The 15704-nt window shown below is 34.5% G+C and overlaps 2 protein-coding genes across 2 annotated transcripts; both read left to right on the forward strand.

Annotated features, from left to right (window-relative positions):
• The first annotated feature begins 321 nt into the window (after positions 1 to 321).
• Positions 322 to 1164, forward strand: LOC115231872. The gene has a single exon (XM_029801785.1). The coding sequence runs from the start codon at positions 322 to 324 to the stop codon at positions 1162 to 1164; it is 843 nt and encodes a 280-aa protein (XP_029657645.1).
• A 9817-nt stretch (positions 1165 to 10981) lies between these two features.
• On the forward strand, positions 10982 to 11643 carry LOC115231873. The gene is made up of 5 exons (XM_029801787.1): positions 10982 to 11107; positions 11142 to 11394; positions 11426 to 11492; positions 11525 to 11569; positions 11619 to 11643. The coding sequence occupies exons 1-5, from the start codon at positions 11054 to 11056 to the stop codon at positions 11641 to 11643; spliced, it is 444 nt and encodes a 147-aa protein (XP_029657647.1). The 5' UTR covers positions 10982 to 11053.
• Positions 11644 to 15704: the final 4061 nt, after the last annotated feature.

Genomic DNA, 15704 nt, shown 5'->3' on the forward strand with positions numbered 1-15704 from the left:
CCAAGGCGCAAAGGAACAAGCACTAATAAACCAGTGTGTCAATAGTGAGTATGGAAATAACTTATTTGCAACGTGGATCGATGTCAGAAAGGCATTTGATTCTGTCAATCATGAATTCTTATGTCAAGTGCTTGATCAGTCTGGAATCCGAATTGGATCACAAATTTTGTGAAAACTTTAATCAAAAATTGGAATGTCATTTTGACACTTAACAATAAGAGAATTGGAACTGTAAAATTGGAAAGAGGAATCTTACAAGGAGACTCACTCTCTCCACAACTCTTCACTCTGGTAATGGATCCGTTAAGTAGGAGCTTGAATATGAAGTTCCCGAAGGTGCGTATAGGTCAAAATGACCCGTTCACGGTTTCATATTCAACAAACCATTTGTTGTTTATTGACGACCTGAAAATAATTGCTGAGAAAGAAGACACCGTTCTAAAAATGATGGAAGATGTCGATGAATATTTTGATGCCGTTGGCCTCAAGAGGAACTCGGAAAAGTCTGCGACTAACCTGGACTATGTGAAAGATACAAAATGTCTGGATGGGTGTGCTGGGTATCGATACCTGGGAGTCTTGGAGGATAGAGGAAGTGATGTCAAGAAAATCGAGGTAATGAAAACAATTGCTCGAAACGTGAAAGAGAGAATCGAGAGTCTTGCAAAAACAAAGTTAAGTGCAGTAAACCTCTTTAAAGCGATAAACGAATATGCACTCTCTCTCTACAACTACTATATTGGATTGATCGACATTGAACCGAGTGAGTTTGATGCCATTGATCTGGTAATTCGTCGCATTCTAACTACTTTACGAATCCATCTGAAGCCCGCTAATAAAGAAAGATTATATCTCGGCAGAAATGGTTTTGGAAGAGGCTTAATCTCAATTTCCAATAAGAGCGAATGCATCCTGCTCCAATTTCTCTCCGACCTTGAAAGAAAAGCCTCGTTGTGCCTCAGAAGAGCAGGAATCTTGCGGGTCTTGAGAGAAAAGAAAACACATATGACCACGATTGCAAGATTTCTCGCTCTCAAGTACAATCTGGAAGACCAATCAAAATTGGATGTAAACCTTATTAAGGAGTGCCAGAAGAAAAGACTAATGGACACCATTAAATCTAAGATGATACATTCAACGCTGTTTAAATGCATTCAGGAATAACGTTAGTAAAGTTATCTCGCTTGTTATTTAAGAGAAGGAAAGAGATTTCCAATAATCGGGACTGAGAATCTAAATTAAATAGTCTAGCTAAAGTTATATACAATTAACGTCTATTGTTAAATTGATTTTATGGCAGATGATGATTCTTAAGTCAGTCATGATTCTGAATATAAGGATGACTTTACTTACTGATGCCGGATAACACTTTATATTAGGATAATTTTTTATACCTGAATTTTATATTATATCAGTAGTTATTAAAAAATAGACATTCAATTAGTTCGATATGATGCCATCATTTCCATCATGCATGCCTTGTATGTTGATGCAATTAAAGTGAATTTTAATTGCTTTAACTAATTAATGACCTACCTAATGAATTTTCTTAGAAATAGTCATGTTAATAAAGCAGTGAACTAATGTGGTCGTCTTCTTATTTAAGAATCGCATCAATCAGGACTGGAAATTCCTCCAGTTAAAAAGACATGAGATTTATATGTATTATTTAGGTAGGTTAGTGATCATGGCAAATAGTCCTGTTGACACGAAAGTAGACATCGCCTTGAAAACAAGCAATGTGTTTCATAAAATATAAAAATAGATAACAATATTTGAAGTCGTGTTTACATTTAAAAACAATTTAAAGCAAATCGAAGTAGATAAATTTTACAAGTATAATCTACTTTCTGGACAATTTGGCACAATCACAAGGCAAAAGTCACAATAGTCCTTGTCGTATTTACATAGGATAGAATAGTGACCAAGTTATAGTCCTACATAAAAAATTAATTATAAATATCTGGACTAATGGATACATCCAATTAGTGACAGTCAAGAAACGTTGGCGAGCATGATCGCTATCACATGCATTGCATTAAGGTTGACAACAACAAATTGCGGAAGAAGAAAATAATCTTATCGTTAGGAAAGAGTAATTTCAAGTGTCAGTTGACCTGCCGGCTTTCTTACTACAATAATATTAGAGGAGTCGGCTTTCTTACTACAATAATTTAGGAGAGGTGTCGAGACGTGATCGGTCCTCGGGAGTAGTTGTCTTATATGAAGAACATCAATTAATGATAGTTAAATTGAGTATTGTTTAACCCAAATAAATAAAATATTAAACTAAGATAATCTCATCGAAATCCTTGTTGAGCTTAGTTTCTTAAAGACAAATTACTGAAACTCTTAAATGATTAGGTTCTCAGTCAATTTTTTTTTTCTTCGTATTGAAGAGAAATTCATTTGATATTAAACTTCATAAGTACGAATTCTCCAGTAATAATAAATAATGAAGAATAGTTTATAGTTATCATTGAGGTGATGACAAAAGACAATCTTCCTATTCTAAAAAGGTATGTCACTTGTGTGGGATGCGATCTACAAAGGCAAGTTTTTTGTGTTGAAAATTATCTCTTCGGCCGTATTCCTTGCGCACGCAGGGAGCGTGTGAAAATCGACAAATATCAAACTCTCTCATATCATCATTTTTTGCTCCCGTCTTAGTTGAAGTCTTTGGAGATGCAGGAAATTTTATCTATGACCTCAGAAGTAGGATTTCTTCGCGTAAATGTGAGCAAAGTGAATCATCATGATTCCTACAAAGAATTTCAATTGCCATTTTTCTAAAAACAGTCAATTTATTCTCTTTGCACATTATTGATTCTAAATCTTAACTTTTTTCTAAAAACCTCCTGAATAGTCAAAGAAACAAACCACTCAATTATTAAACTAATCTACAACAAAACGAATGGAATCCAAAAAGAGAGACCTCTAAAAATGTGGTTTTTACTGAAACAGCATCGGAAGAAATTGTTTCCTAATCCTGTCCGAAGAACCCGTCGAAAAATGTAAAAACGGAAAAGTCCTGATAAACCTTGAGCTTAGACAATTTCGAATGCCATTTGGATCTCCTTTAAAGCAGAGTTAATTTCAGCGATAGCTACTGCCAACATCCTCAATGTTTTTGACATAGCATTTCCCGCAAGTTTGTACTAACTCGTTTCTCTTCAACAATCATCTGAACTTTTTGATTCAGCAATCCATGCTTAATCCAGTTTTTGTTAAATCGTACACTGATTTCATTTCTGATTTTATAGTAGCATAAAACTTTGAAGATATTAAGGAACACAAGGAATATTATTGTTGATTTGATATTTTGTAAAACTTCAAACATATCGTTATCAGCTCAGAAATAATTTTCGAAATTTTGAACTCATTTAGTTAAAATGTTTAAAATCTCAGTACTTTTTTTAATTGATAACCTACGAAATTGACGTATAAATTAATGCTGTATCTAAATTTGTTGAAACAAGCAGAAGATACACACCAAATTTTCTTGATTTAAATTCTTATTTTTTTTTTTTTTTTTAACTTGAAACAAATTATTCTTAACGAAACAACAAAAAAACTATTATGAATGGCTCGCAAGATTGAAAGAACAATTCCCGCGTAAAACAGCCAGCGAGATCCTCTGAATGAGGATAGGAATATAAAATTCCCTCGGATCTCTGGAGCGGTGGGTGCACAAGCGGCCAAGTTTCTTGAGATGGGCAAGCGTCTTGGCCCCAAAAACACAGGAGGTTTCGACAGCAATTGCCCAAAAGCAAAATCGATCGAGTAAATCAACATATTTCGATAGTTTTGCAAATTCGGCCTTCTCGGCCGACGAGCCGGGACGACAAGCCGTAGCAATTAGGCACCCTTGGCGAAGGAGGTCGGAACAGGGACGTCCAAACGAGCTGTTTCCCGGATTCAAAGCGAACAGCGTACAGCCGTCGGACGTTTGCATCATCAAGAACAAGGCCCGTCGGTTCCAGAATACAAGGGAAACCAGCTCTTCCAGAGCTTTCTGAATTAGACTGTTGATTTCGGGTGTGTGCCGAGGAAATCGGCCGGCGCTCATTCGACAAGACAGAGGATGTAGCCCAAAGGCGTAAACTTTATCCCCACAACGACATGGATGAGGTCTGAAGACAGGGAGTCAAGGCGATTACAGATACCCAGACGGAGTGAATCCCTATCGAGGACAGTATCCAAAAGCGGAGAAGGGAGAACATTCAGCCAGGAGCCTGAGTATGGCGACAGGCAGATCGGAAACAAGCCAGTCTGTGTTGGCGAGGAGTGGTTACAAGTCAGTAGAAGAACGACGGCAGAGAATTTTGTCCCAGTCTCGCTGAGAAGAGACATCGGAAGGGACCTCAGAGAAATTGCCTTTCCAAAAAGCGAGGGCTTGAATCAATATCAGAGTCCAACGATGATTCAGTAGGTTTTTTCCAGAATCTTTTGGACAAGAAGATATGATCCAGAAGCCGAAGAAAGAAAGGCAGGAAGAGCCAAATCCGTACTAGAACGGAGGCCCAGACCCCCGGACTCACAGGAAGTTTAGCTTGACACCAGGCAATATCGTCGAAATGCACATTGAGATTTTCTCCGCAGACCCCGCGAACAAGGAATAATAAGATTCAGCATTGGGTTGCATAAAAAAAAGGTGAGCTCTCAGGATAAACAATTTTTGGGATCAAAAAAAAAATGAAAAACGCATTATATGACGGAGTATAAAATGTCAATCTATCAAGGAACTAATTTTTTCAATTAATGCAATGGAAGATGGCATTTTTCAGCATTCTCCAGAGATATTAAATGAATTTTATAATTTTAAGAAGTTGACAATGGATCGATTAATTCAAAAGTACAAATTCGGAGCGAAAATAACGGATCATTTCCCGACAAGTAAAAACTAAAATTGTTAATGAAATAAGAATAAACATCTTTGATTTTAAATTAACAAACGTTAGTTTTTTTCGTTAATATTAGAAACCCCTCTATCTGGGGAAACCCCTGTTTTTGGGGCACTAGGTGCCCAAAAAAAAGTGCCCTCAAAAAAGGTTTAGACTGTATATAATAGGTGTTAGGCCATTGCCACATACTAAAAAAGTGAAAAATGTTATAAATAAATAAAAAAGAATTATATAGTTCTGGTGGAGGTTGCTGATTTTTCTTAATTTTTGAGTGAGCCATCAAATTCCTTATGTCGAGAAGGACGTCCTTAATCCCACACTTCTGTTCCAATTCCTCAAGGTGGGGACCTCACTAGTAATAACCTGACTAATATAATCAGTTCTAACTTCCCCCGTCTCATCCTTACACATTTCAAATTGATTTTGTACGGAATTTGACCAGAGGCGGTTTCTGAGGGTATTTAGACCCACATTCGATGGCCAGGGAGTACGTGTTGTCCTCGTAGGCAGACTTGGGAGTCCAATAAGTAGGAAAAACCTTGAAAGGGCCCATGATGATCCCATTCCAGTGGGTCAGGGTCGTGTCAGAACTGTCACAAAGTCCCCAACTAATTGTCCCATCTCCAAAACCTTTTTCAGAAAGTTCAAGTTCGTCCAAAAGCTTAAAGTTCCGAGGTACCTCTGAGGAATATCAGCATTAGGACTACCAATTGTGCCAAGATTTGATCTCATATGAGACAATGAGAACGTACCAACAAGAAACAAATTATTTATACAATTTATTATAAATTAAAAAGTATATTTAAATTAAAGAATATTTAATCCAAAAATCATCTTTAATTATATCACAATTAAGTTCCACAATATTATCCCCATCTTTAACCAAGACAGTCCCCTTCCTATACAAGAGTGGCACATCGTTGTAGTTAATCCCAAAATCCGTGAACAAAATCTCATTCTTATCCCTGGCCAATGTCCCCTACAACTTAAAAATGTCCCCCCACTCGAAGGACCTCTTCACTCTCCCTTCTACTTTTCCCGCCTTGTTGAACCAAGGCCCAGAAGGCAGTGTTATATAAATTATTAATGTGGCCTAACAGTCAGTATATAACACAACAGTCGGCCTGCCTCCAGGAAAGTAGTCCCGCACATTGGCACACGTGGGCAGGCAGATCAGGCGGACAGTCGAAGACGGGGGGACGAAGGAGGGTCGCCACCCCGAAATATTCAGGCCAGTGGAAAGACGTAGGCCGAACTGAGTGCACTTACCAATAGAAATAATTTTACTATTTTTTAATATTATTTTACTATTTTTTAAATAAATAAATATATAATAAAAAACCATTTTCTTCGCTGGAAAAGCTGGCAATTTCGGTTGAAGAGAAAACTGAATTCGTCGCTCTGTCCATAGGCAAGGACAATATCTTTGAAGAGGTCGAAGAGGGAGGCTGAGGCACGTGACAATAGGGCGAGGGCACGTGGGTCGTTGGGCTTCTGGAAGTTGTGGTCTTCGGAAAATCTGTTTTTTATATGTTTTTGAGGACCTGTGGAAGGACTTGCCGTCTATTCGGGCTACTATGTAGGTGTTGTATAGACATTTGGGATCTTCTTCGAATTTTTTAACATATTCATATTTGGAACCAGCCATGCACCACAAGAACTTGAAAATTTAAATTTTGAAAATGTAATAAAATATTTAAATTTGTTATGTTGTGTGCACGGCATTTATTATCTAACAATTTTATAATTTCCCTCAATAAAATAGCACAAAAATCAAAAATTAAATATCCATTAATCAAAGATAATGAAATTGAAATTAAAAAAATAAAAAGTTCTGGTCCTGGAGGACAGAACGTAAACCGACGGAACACCTGCTGTTTTATCAAGCACAAGGACACCGGAATCACAACCAAGGTTTATATTTATACCAAAAAACTCGTTATAGTGTCAAATATCGAGAAGTGCTTCTTTGAATTTAAAACAGGCCAAATATTTGTTGGCTGAAAAGTTGGATAATTTAAAAAATGGCCCTCAAAGTCTCAAAAATATCGAATATTTTGAAAAAATTGAATTTAAAAAGACTTAAGAAAGAGCGTAGTCATGAGAGAAGAACGCTTTTAAAGTCATACAAGACACTTATTGACAACCCAAGCTGAATGACGTCACTAGAATGTTCTAGAACTTTTCATAAGTGGTTAACCAAACAATTATTTGTTTATTAAATAATGAATAAGTAAAACCATAAAAATACTTAGTCCAATGGGAACCCAGGTTTAATGACGTCACTGGAATGTTCTAGAACCACCAGTGAATGTTGAAAAATTTATTAAAGTTAAAAGTAATTTTGTGGTTAATATAAACAAAAACATTGAAATTAACCTGATTTTTTTAGCGTGGTTTATGATCTATTTATGGTTTCAAGAATCTTCGTTTACTAAATTAATTGGCTCAAATAATGAAATAAAGGCCAATTTGTCATATAATTTTGGGAAACAATTCTTTCTCTACTTATGCACCACAAAGAGTCTGTATGCTTAGAAAATTGTTGCTCAGATGAATATTTTAAATTAAAATAACGAAATTCACATCCAAAGCTTTAATGGTTTAATCCAAGATAAATCGAGATTAGAAGCATCTGTAATTTATAATTTGTATCAATTAGTCTCAATAATTATTGCAAAAAGCTTGCACATAATTTTGGGGAAAGTTAATTAAACCGGCGGCTAATTACTTCTTAATTTTTAGGTGTCAGATGGCGAAGAAGTCCCCATTTTGAGTAAAACTGCATTGGAATTAATACTTGCATTCCCAACTACTTATCACTGTGAAGTGTCCTGTCTGACTTTTCTAAAATGATATGCGAGATAGTTGTCGACATAGAGCCTGACATAAGTAAAATTATTCACAACAAACAAGATCAGAAATCTCACTGAACTATTTTGATAATTTTCATGTTATTTTTATAATAAATATTCGAACATGTCTAAACCTCCCCTGACGAGCCTAACCAAACAATTATTTGTTTATTAAAAAATAATAAAAGGATTAATTTATAAATTCCAATCCCTCATACTTCGAATCAGCAAATTTAGTCTCTTGGTGCAAAATATTTCCCACCAAGTCAAAAATAAGAAAATACGAAGCCAAAACTCCCGCCATTTCCTCAGTCTTGACAGCCATAATAACCCTGTCCTCAGAATCCGGCAGAAAACGGAAAGCAGAGAAGCCCCTCGTGCGACACAAATCCCCCACAATCACCACATCAACCCTCTCAAAGTCCTCATCCGCAATCAACAAATAATTCCCGCCATTCGATGCTTCTCCCCCCTGCAAATACCCCTCCATACTCACAGCACGTGGCAGAAAAAACCAGTGATTGTGCACTTTACTCCACACAACTGCCTCGTGAATCACAAACCCAGGATGTTCAATCAAAAGGCGGAACTCAAAGCCAAATATTTTTCCCGCCAATCGACGTGGTGCACTTGTCCATTTTTATTAACAATTTTAATCCACATTGGGAACGAATTTAAAATGTCCCTGTCGAGTCAGTGAAGACCTTTCCGTACCCACCGACGTAGAGGAGCCCGTTTTTGACAGTGGACCACTCCCCCTTGAAGGCTGTGGATAAGCCATAGGGGACTTACGGGCAGGGGAAGACCCGTCTCCGTCAGTCAGTTTGACCCAGACAGCCACAGTGCTATTTTCGGGGAAGATTTGGTAGATAATTCCTGTCTTGTCGTCGATGGCCAGGAGTTTTCCGTGGAAGGTGATCAGGTCGGAAAGTTCCATTCCACGGTTTCTGTGGAGGATTTTTGAACATAGTTTTTGTGGGGAATTTTTAAAGTTGATTGAAAAAAGTTGGGATTTTGTATCCCAGATTAATATTCCTTCGAGGAATTCGCTGCATGCAGACTGGCCTGGAAGGATTTGGATGTCTCTGTCAGAAACCATGGCTAGTTTTATACGAATTCGACGTTTGTAGGGGATATTGGTCCATAGTTTGTATAATATTAAAGAAATAAGTACTATAAAGAGCATCAATAGGTTCCTCATTTGATGGTACACAAGAACATTATTTTTAAATTATTTATTTAATAATATATATTTGTTAAAAATAATAATTTAAAATTATTAAGAAATATTGAAACATGAAATATTTTAAATTTTAAAATTATGACGGCCATGGGTGGATTCCACCAGACTGTTGGCTTAGAGATAAATTAGAATTTATTTTGAGCCATAAATAATATGAAGTCTTATTTGTCATTTTAAACATAAGTGAAGATCCACAAGAATATATTTAATTTTGAATACATAGGTTTGCCACATTAATAAGTAAAAACCAGCGATCCATTTAAAACAAATATTACAAATATTATCAAAAAACAACATATAGCAATAACAAACAATAAATTTTTAAAAAAACGTCGACAACCGGTATAGGCAAAAAAGTCAATTACAGGTGATGAGATTGTATACTTCATGCATAAAAATCATCTTTTAAACTTCTTTATTAGACAAAGAAATAACAATTTGAATAACAGAAAGAATATTTGAGAATTCATGACTAAAAATCAACGTTGGTACAGAAGGTCGTTTCGTGTGTTGGCACGTGTAGGAATATAACTCTTTTCTGTTTGTCCTACGGAATGTGCTAAAATAATAATAATCATATCGGATAGAACAAATACAACATGGTCATGTCTATTTAAAATAATACTTTATGTTTTTTTCGGTTTTATTCCACAATTGATAAATTCATAATCAAATAACAACGTCAGGAAGTAAGCGGCCAAGCTCGATCTGCGAGCGCATTTTATGTTTATTGTATAATTCGAGAAGTGAAGGATAGCTAATAGTTCCCACAGAATCACCACTGATCCTCAGGAACAGTCATGACGTCTTTTTCTTTCCGAGTGTAGGTAGTCAATCAAGGATATTTGATTTCTTGGCAAACACAAACAAAGTGAATATATCTCACTATCTTATTTAGATAAAAGGCAGTTGAGTGTGAGTAGGCAAAGTGGGAGATAGAATATAAAGAGAGAAGCGTAAACAACATTGATATGATTTATTGGGCTAATTGAAAATTCCAGACTATCCATTAGAAAACAGGGACAAACGCACCAATCAGTTTCTCATTCAGAAAATAATCAAATGAGACATAGAGTTAGCCACGATAATCTTAGGTGATTTTAGAATTTGATCGAAAGGCAAAGTATAGAAAAAAACTTCAAGAGTTGGGGATTCCGAGAACAACTTTGGGTTGGCGGTAAGCACACAGAAAGAACGGGAGACCGGCGAACCCAATTTCAGAGGGATCTAGTAAAAAAGGTAAAAATATCATCCGAAAAAGACTTAAATTATTACTTTCTGAAGAAAATAAATTATAAATTATAATTTTACTTTAAATTATTATTAGAAATGTTAAAACAGAAATTATTTAAATTTAGTTATATCATAATCTATTTAAATAACTGTAAATATAATGGCAAACCAAATATGTTATAATATTATATTTTGTACTATTGTTACTATCGACATCGTTAATAAAGTAATTAGTTATTCCAATTTTAAATGGCATATATTTTGAGCATCATTTTTCACCCTTTGAAAATGATGAACAGAAATCAATTATTTTGATATAATTATTGTTTCTCTTAAACCACAAATATTTGAATTTACTGGGGCTCCCATTGTACTTTAGAAATAATTAATAACCAAAATGGAAACCAAAAATGAAAATCCCCAAAACAAAACGAACCTTCATCTCGACAGTCTTATCGAAGAATATTCAAAATTGTGCAAATCTCATGCAGCAGAACGAGACACGTGGATGCAAGAACTTTCAAAATTATCTGACGAAAGTTCTAGAAAACAGTAAAAATTAAATCAGTGTTTATTTTAGGCAAGAACTTAATGAATTAGAACTGAAATGTACTTGTTTGAATATGCTGGAAGAATCACTAGAAAAAACAAAACAAGAATTGTCCCAAAGAGATTTCGCGTTTAGAGACCAACGAGAAAATTTTTGAGTCTACAAAAAGTATTTTAATAAAAAATACAAGAATTTTACAATTGGAAATGAAGATACGGTTGCCTTTCTACAGGAAGAAAACACAATTTTACTTCAAGAACAAACAAACATGAAATCACAACTCGAAAACAAGGACCGAGAAATAAATTCACTTCGCATACAAGTTGAGACTGTTTTTTAATCAACAAACATGATAGATTGCTAAAAACGAACAAAAAATCAAAGAATTAGAAGCTTTAAATCAGAAATATATCCACGATTACGAATTTATGTATTCCACATCTAAAAACTATTCCAACGCTCTCGAGAACTTGCAGGACTCAAAAATTGCTCTTTACACTACGCTCTCTCCACTGTTTGCAACTGCAGACGACAATCGTCTGGAGACCTCCGAAAACTTGGTTAGACAACAAAAATCTGATTCGGACGTAAAAATAAACATTGATAACCGTTTGATTGATTATAAAACAACTTTATTTAGACACGAGTTTATCTGAGGATGAGAACTTGGAAAATCAAAAAATAGAAGAAATCGATTTTCCAATCAAGTTTAAACATGGACTTAAAAAATCGATTTTAGAGATTTCGAGAAATTTGAACAACCTGAACATGAGATGTCCTATCAGTCCGAACCTGTATTTTACATAGCTCTTAAAATCTTTAGTGCACTGCAGAAGGTGTTCCTGGAATTGTTATTGAATGTGAGTTGGACAGTTTGGGTGAACTTGGTCCTGAAAATATAGGAGAGACTTTCGAAAACTTGAAACCAGAAGTTTGAATCGTCAAATGTTATGATTTTCAGAATTCTGGAATCAGAAAGGCTAAAAAAGTGACATTTGATTCAGAATCTACGGACGACGAGACTGTCCGACTCGAGGCGGTCATCCGGGGCAAGGATATGGTCAATGACGCTTTAAAAACACAAATTCGAGAATTGGAAAAAAAATTATCAAAATCCCGAAAGACAAACAGAAATACAAAATGTAATATTGTTGTATTAAAAAAAAGAATTTCGACAATTTTTCGGACCAAGTTATGACTGAAGAAATACAAACCGCAAATAAACCAGAAAAAGACTATTTCAACGTTGAAAATGAAATCAATGAAGAATTCATTCTTCAAGCCAACAACCAAGAAATTATTTCTTCTGAAGAACATCAAGAATTGGTAGATGACCTGTCTAATCGACTGTATTTAACTCAAATGGAACTCCAAGTATGTCTAGATATATAATTGGTAGAATTTGAAAGACGACTATGCCGACGCTTTGTATATGATTTCTGATTTGAATGCTCAAACTGAAATCTCAGAGTCTAATTGGCAGGCAAGAATGACAGATTTGAAGGAAAATATGCTTTTTTATGAACAGGAGATTAATGTAAAATAAAAACTAATATTTTTAGAATCTGAAGGATTGTATTCAAAAAAATAATGATATATATAATGACAAAATTAACGAAAAAGAACAAGAAATCAAGTAAAATTATACTTTGTGTGATTATTAAGAATATTCTTGAACAATGTTCAATCCTTAAAAGAGAATTAAACGAATTGATAGAAAGAAACAAATTTGAGAACGAGGAGATTGCGAATGAAAAGGACTCCCAGATTAGAGTAGACAATTGAATCAAATTTAGGAATTGCAAACCGCTTTTTCCAGCGCAAAAGAAATCACAGAAAAATTGGAAATAGAAAAGATGAAAATCAAGTAAAATAACAAAGCTTATTTTATTAGAAACTAAAGTATCATATTGACGCAATCATGACAGATTACAACAACGTCAAAATTCTAAACGAATCTCTTAGTTGTGAAGTAATGAACTTGAAACAAGAACTCAACAACAGGACTGAGAAACTTGAAGTACTTCATTTTTACTATTTTTCAAGGAATTACAAAAATTGGAAAATTCTTATATGAGAACAAATAAAGAGGAGTTGAATTTGGGTATTCGTAGGTTTATTGGATTTTAGACTGCCAGGAATTTAACGGACAGTTGGACGGGCTAATCGTGTCTCAGAGGGAAATGAAGAACGAGTTAGTTGACTTAAAAAACAAATTAAAGTTCAAAAATGAAGAAATATATGTATTTTTTGTATAGAAACTGAATTTTAGGATTTATGTCAAATGTCAGGATTTTTAGACAGCGAATCTGAAAAACTTGCCAAATCAAGGAGCCTTCTTCAGGAAGAAATAATCAAAGTTCAAAATGAAATCGAAAACAGCCAAACTCGATTTGAAATAACCAGAAAAGATTTTACAAGCGCAGGAGAAACAAATACAACTTTGAAAACGAACCATCTCTCCAAGCAAATTTTGTAAACGAAACACCCTGTAAAGAAGCGATTCGCAATCAGGACTATTTGGTGAGTTTTTTGTGAGGTTGAGATGTTAGAACGTCTCAAATGAGCTGAACTTGGCTAAAAACGAATTGAAAATATTGAAGGGAGAGGTTGATTCACAAGAATTAAAATGTGGCAAATATGAGATTATTTTGAAAGAAAAAGAAGCAAAAATAATCGTTTTTTATTTAATAATAGTTTTAAAGGCTTTGGAAATGAAATATCTCGTATGGGCGAAAAACTAAAAGCCGAGACAAAACTCAAAGTACTGGAATCGGAAAAATTAAATCGTAAAAGTAATCAAAATGAAGTAGAAGTTTTTATTTTTATTATTTAAGGATTTGCAAAAATACTTGAAAGTACTCATGAAAGATTCTGATAACCTAAAAATGTCTTTGGAATCTAAAAATTATGAGATCAAAAATTTGGAATCAGAATTGGAAGAGAAAAACAAGAAAATGAAAGTAATTTTAGTTATTTTTATTTAAAGGAGTTTGACACCCTCAAAGCCTCTAATTACATGTTGGAGGAAGAAAAGTGTCGCCTTCAAACCAGTAAAAATAAAAATTTATTTTATTAAGCTTGCGATAACTTTAGCAGTCAACTGGATGGACTCATATCTTCCCACAAAACAATGAAATTAGAGTTGATTAGCTTAAAAAATGAACTCAACACAAAAAACGAGGAAATATATGTACAAAACGCTATAAAAATGTTTTAGAATTTATGCCAAATGTCAGGACTTTTGAATGACGAATCCGACAAGTTGACCACCTCAAAGGATCTCCTCAAGGACGAACTGGTTAAAGTCAGACAGGAAATTGAACTTAGCCGATTCCGTGGAAATAAAGAAATTCCAGAAGAAATAAACACGGATTTGACATTTGATCAAAATTTGGGTAGTTTTTTGTTTATCTTATGTTAGAAAATAATTGGTCAGCTTCAAAACCGCCCTTCCAAGCAATGTGGCTAAAGGACGAGAGCAGTGCTGTAATCAAGTATTTGGATGTTATATCTAAGTTGGAAGGGGACAACGAGGTTTGTTTTAAGTTGCTTGTTGTAGAAATTGAGATTTGATATTGAAAATGCGACTAATCAACATAAGGCATCTAGTTTTGTTGATTTTTTGTAGAAAAATGTTGATAATTTGAATAATCAAGTGCAAGATCTACAAAATATTGTGAAAAATAAAGAAAAGGAGGTCGAATTATTATCGAAACGTCAAAAAGAAACAGAATCGAGTGAAATGATTAGCATGAAGGGAGACGATCAGTCCATAATCGACAAGATTCTGAATCAGTCGACAGAATTTTTGAAGGGAAGTAAAAGGGTTTGGGCAGGGATTTGATTTTTTAGGAATCATTGGCAGGAAGTATTGGAATTTCACTTAATGAAGTTTTAATTTATCATATATAATTTTAGGGCAGTTTAAATAAAAAATTAAATATCTCTTTGGATAAGCCAATTATCATGGCTAGCTTAAATGATGGTGGTAAACCTAAATCAAATGTGGCGGGAAAACAAAAAACTGGAAGCAACTTTGCTTATTCTACGAGGTATGTCTTTTTTATGTTTACTGATCAGTTTTTAAGAGAATTTACTAATTTAATTTCAGTTTGTTTGGCTAATACAAAAATTTTGTAATAATATTGAATTCAGAATTTATATTTTATTTAGACAGATATTTAATAAATATAATAAATTAAATAAGACGCGTGATATTGGTGATCTTTCTGGTACATCGTTGAGTTAAAATTCCAGATTCCCTCCAATAATTTTTTTTCCATTTGAAACAAAATAATTTACGTGACCCGGATTTGAATCAGATGCATTGTCTTTACATAATTTCTCATTATATTCAGATAAACATGTGTTTGTAAATGTACTATTTGATAAAATGTTAAATCGCATTGACTCGAATCAAACTCAAACTGTTATTATTCAATTATACCTCATTCCTTATTTCACAATCATATTTTTGTGTACTCTCATTTTTTTATTTATTCTTTTAAAATAAGATGAATTCATGCCTATTATTATAACACATTCCGTAGGAACATAAACAAAGTTATAATCCCACACGTGTCACAAGCGAAACAATCTTTTGGACCATCCTCGTCCATGCCTTTCTGTTGCGGGCGAGATCCTGCAAAGATTCTAGGTCGTCCCAAACTCGGCTCCCTAGTTGGAGATAGTGAAGACATTTCTTGCAGAAAGATGCTTGCTACCGCGGCTCTGAGCAGAATACGTAAAAAATGGCCCTCAGATCAAAGCTTTATAATGCATTCGTAAAGCCTGTTCTACTATACAACTCGTCAACATGGGGGATCTCGGAGACTGAACTGAAGACTATAGGCTCTTTTCACCGTAAACAACTACGTCTCTTACACGGAATATACTGGCCATCAAAAATTAACAAT

Source organism: Octopus sinensis, unplaced genomic scaffold, assembly GCF_006345805.1.
Source record: "Octopus sinensis unplaced genomic scaffold, ASM634580v1 Contig18913, whole genome shotgun sequence".
NCBI lineage: Eukaryota > Metazoa > Mollusca > Cephalopoda > Octopoda > Octopodidae > Octopus > Octopus sinensis.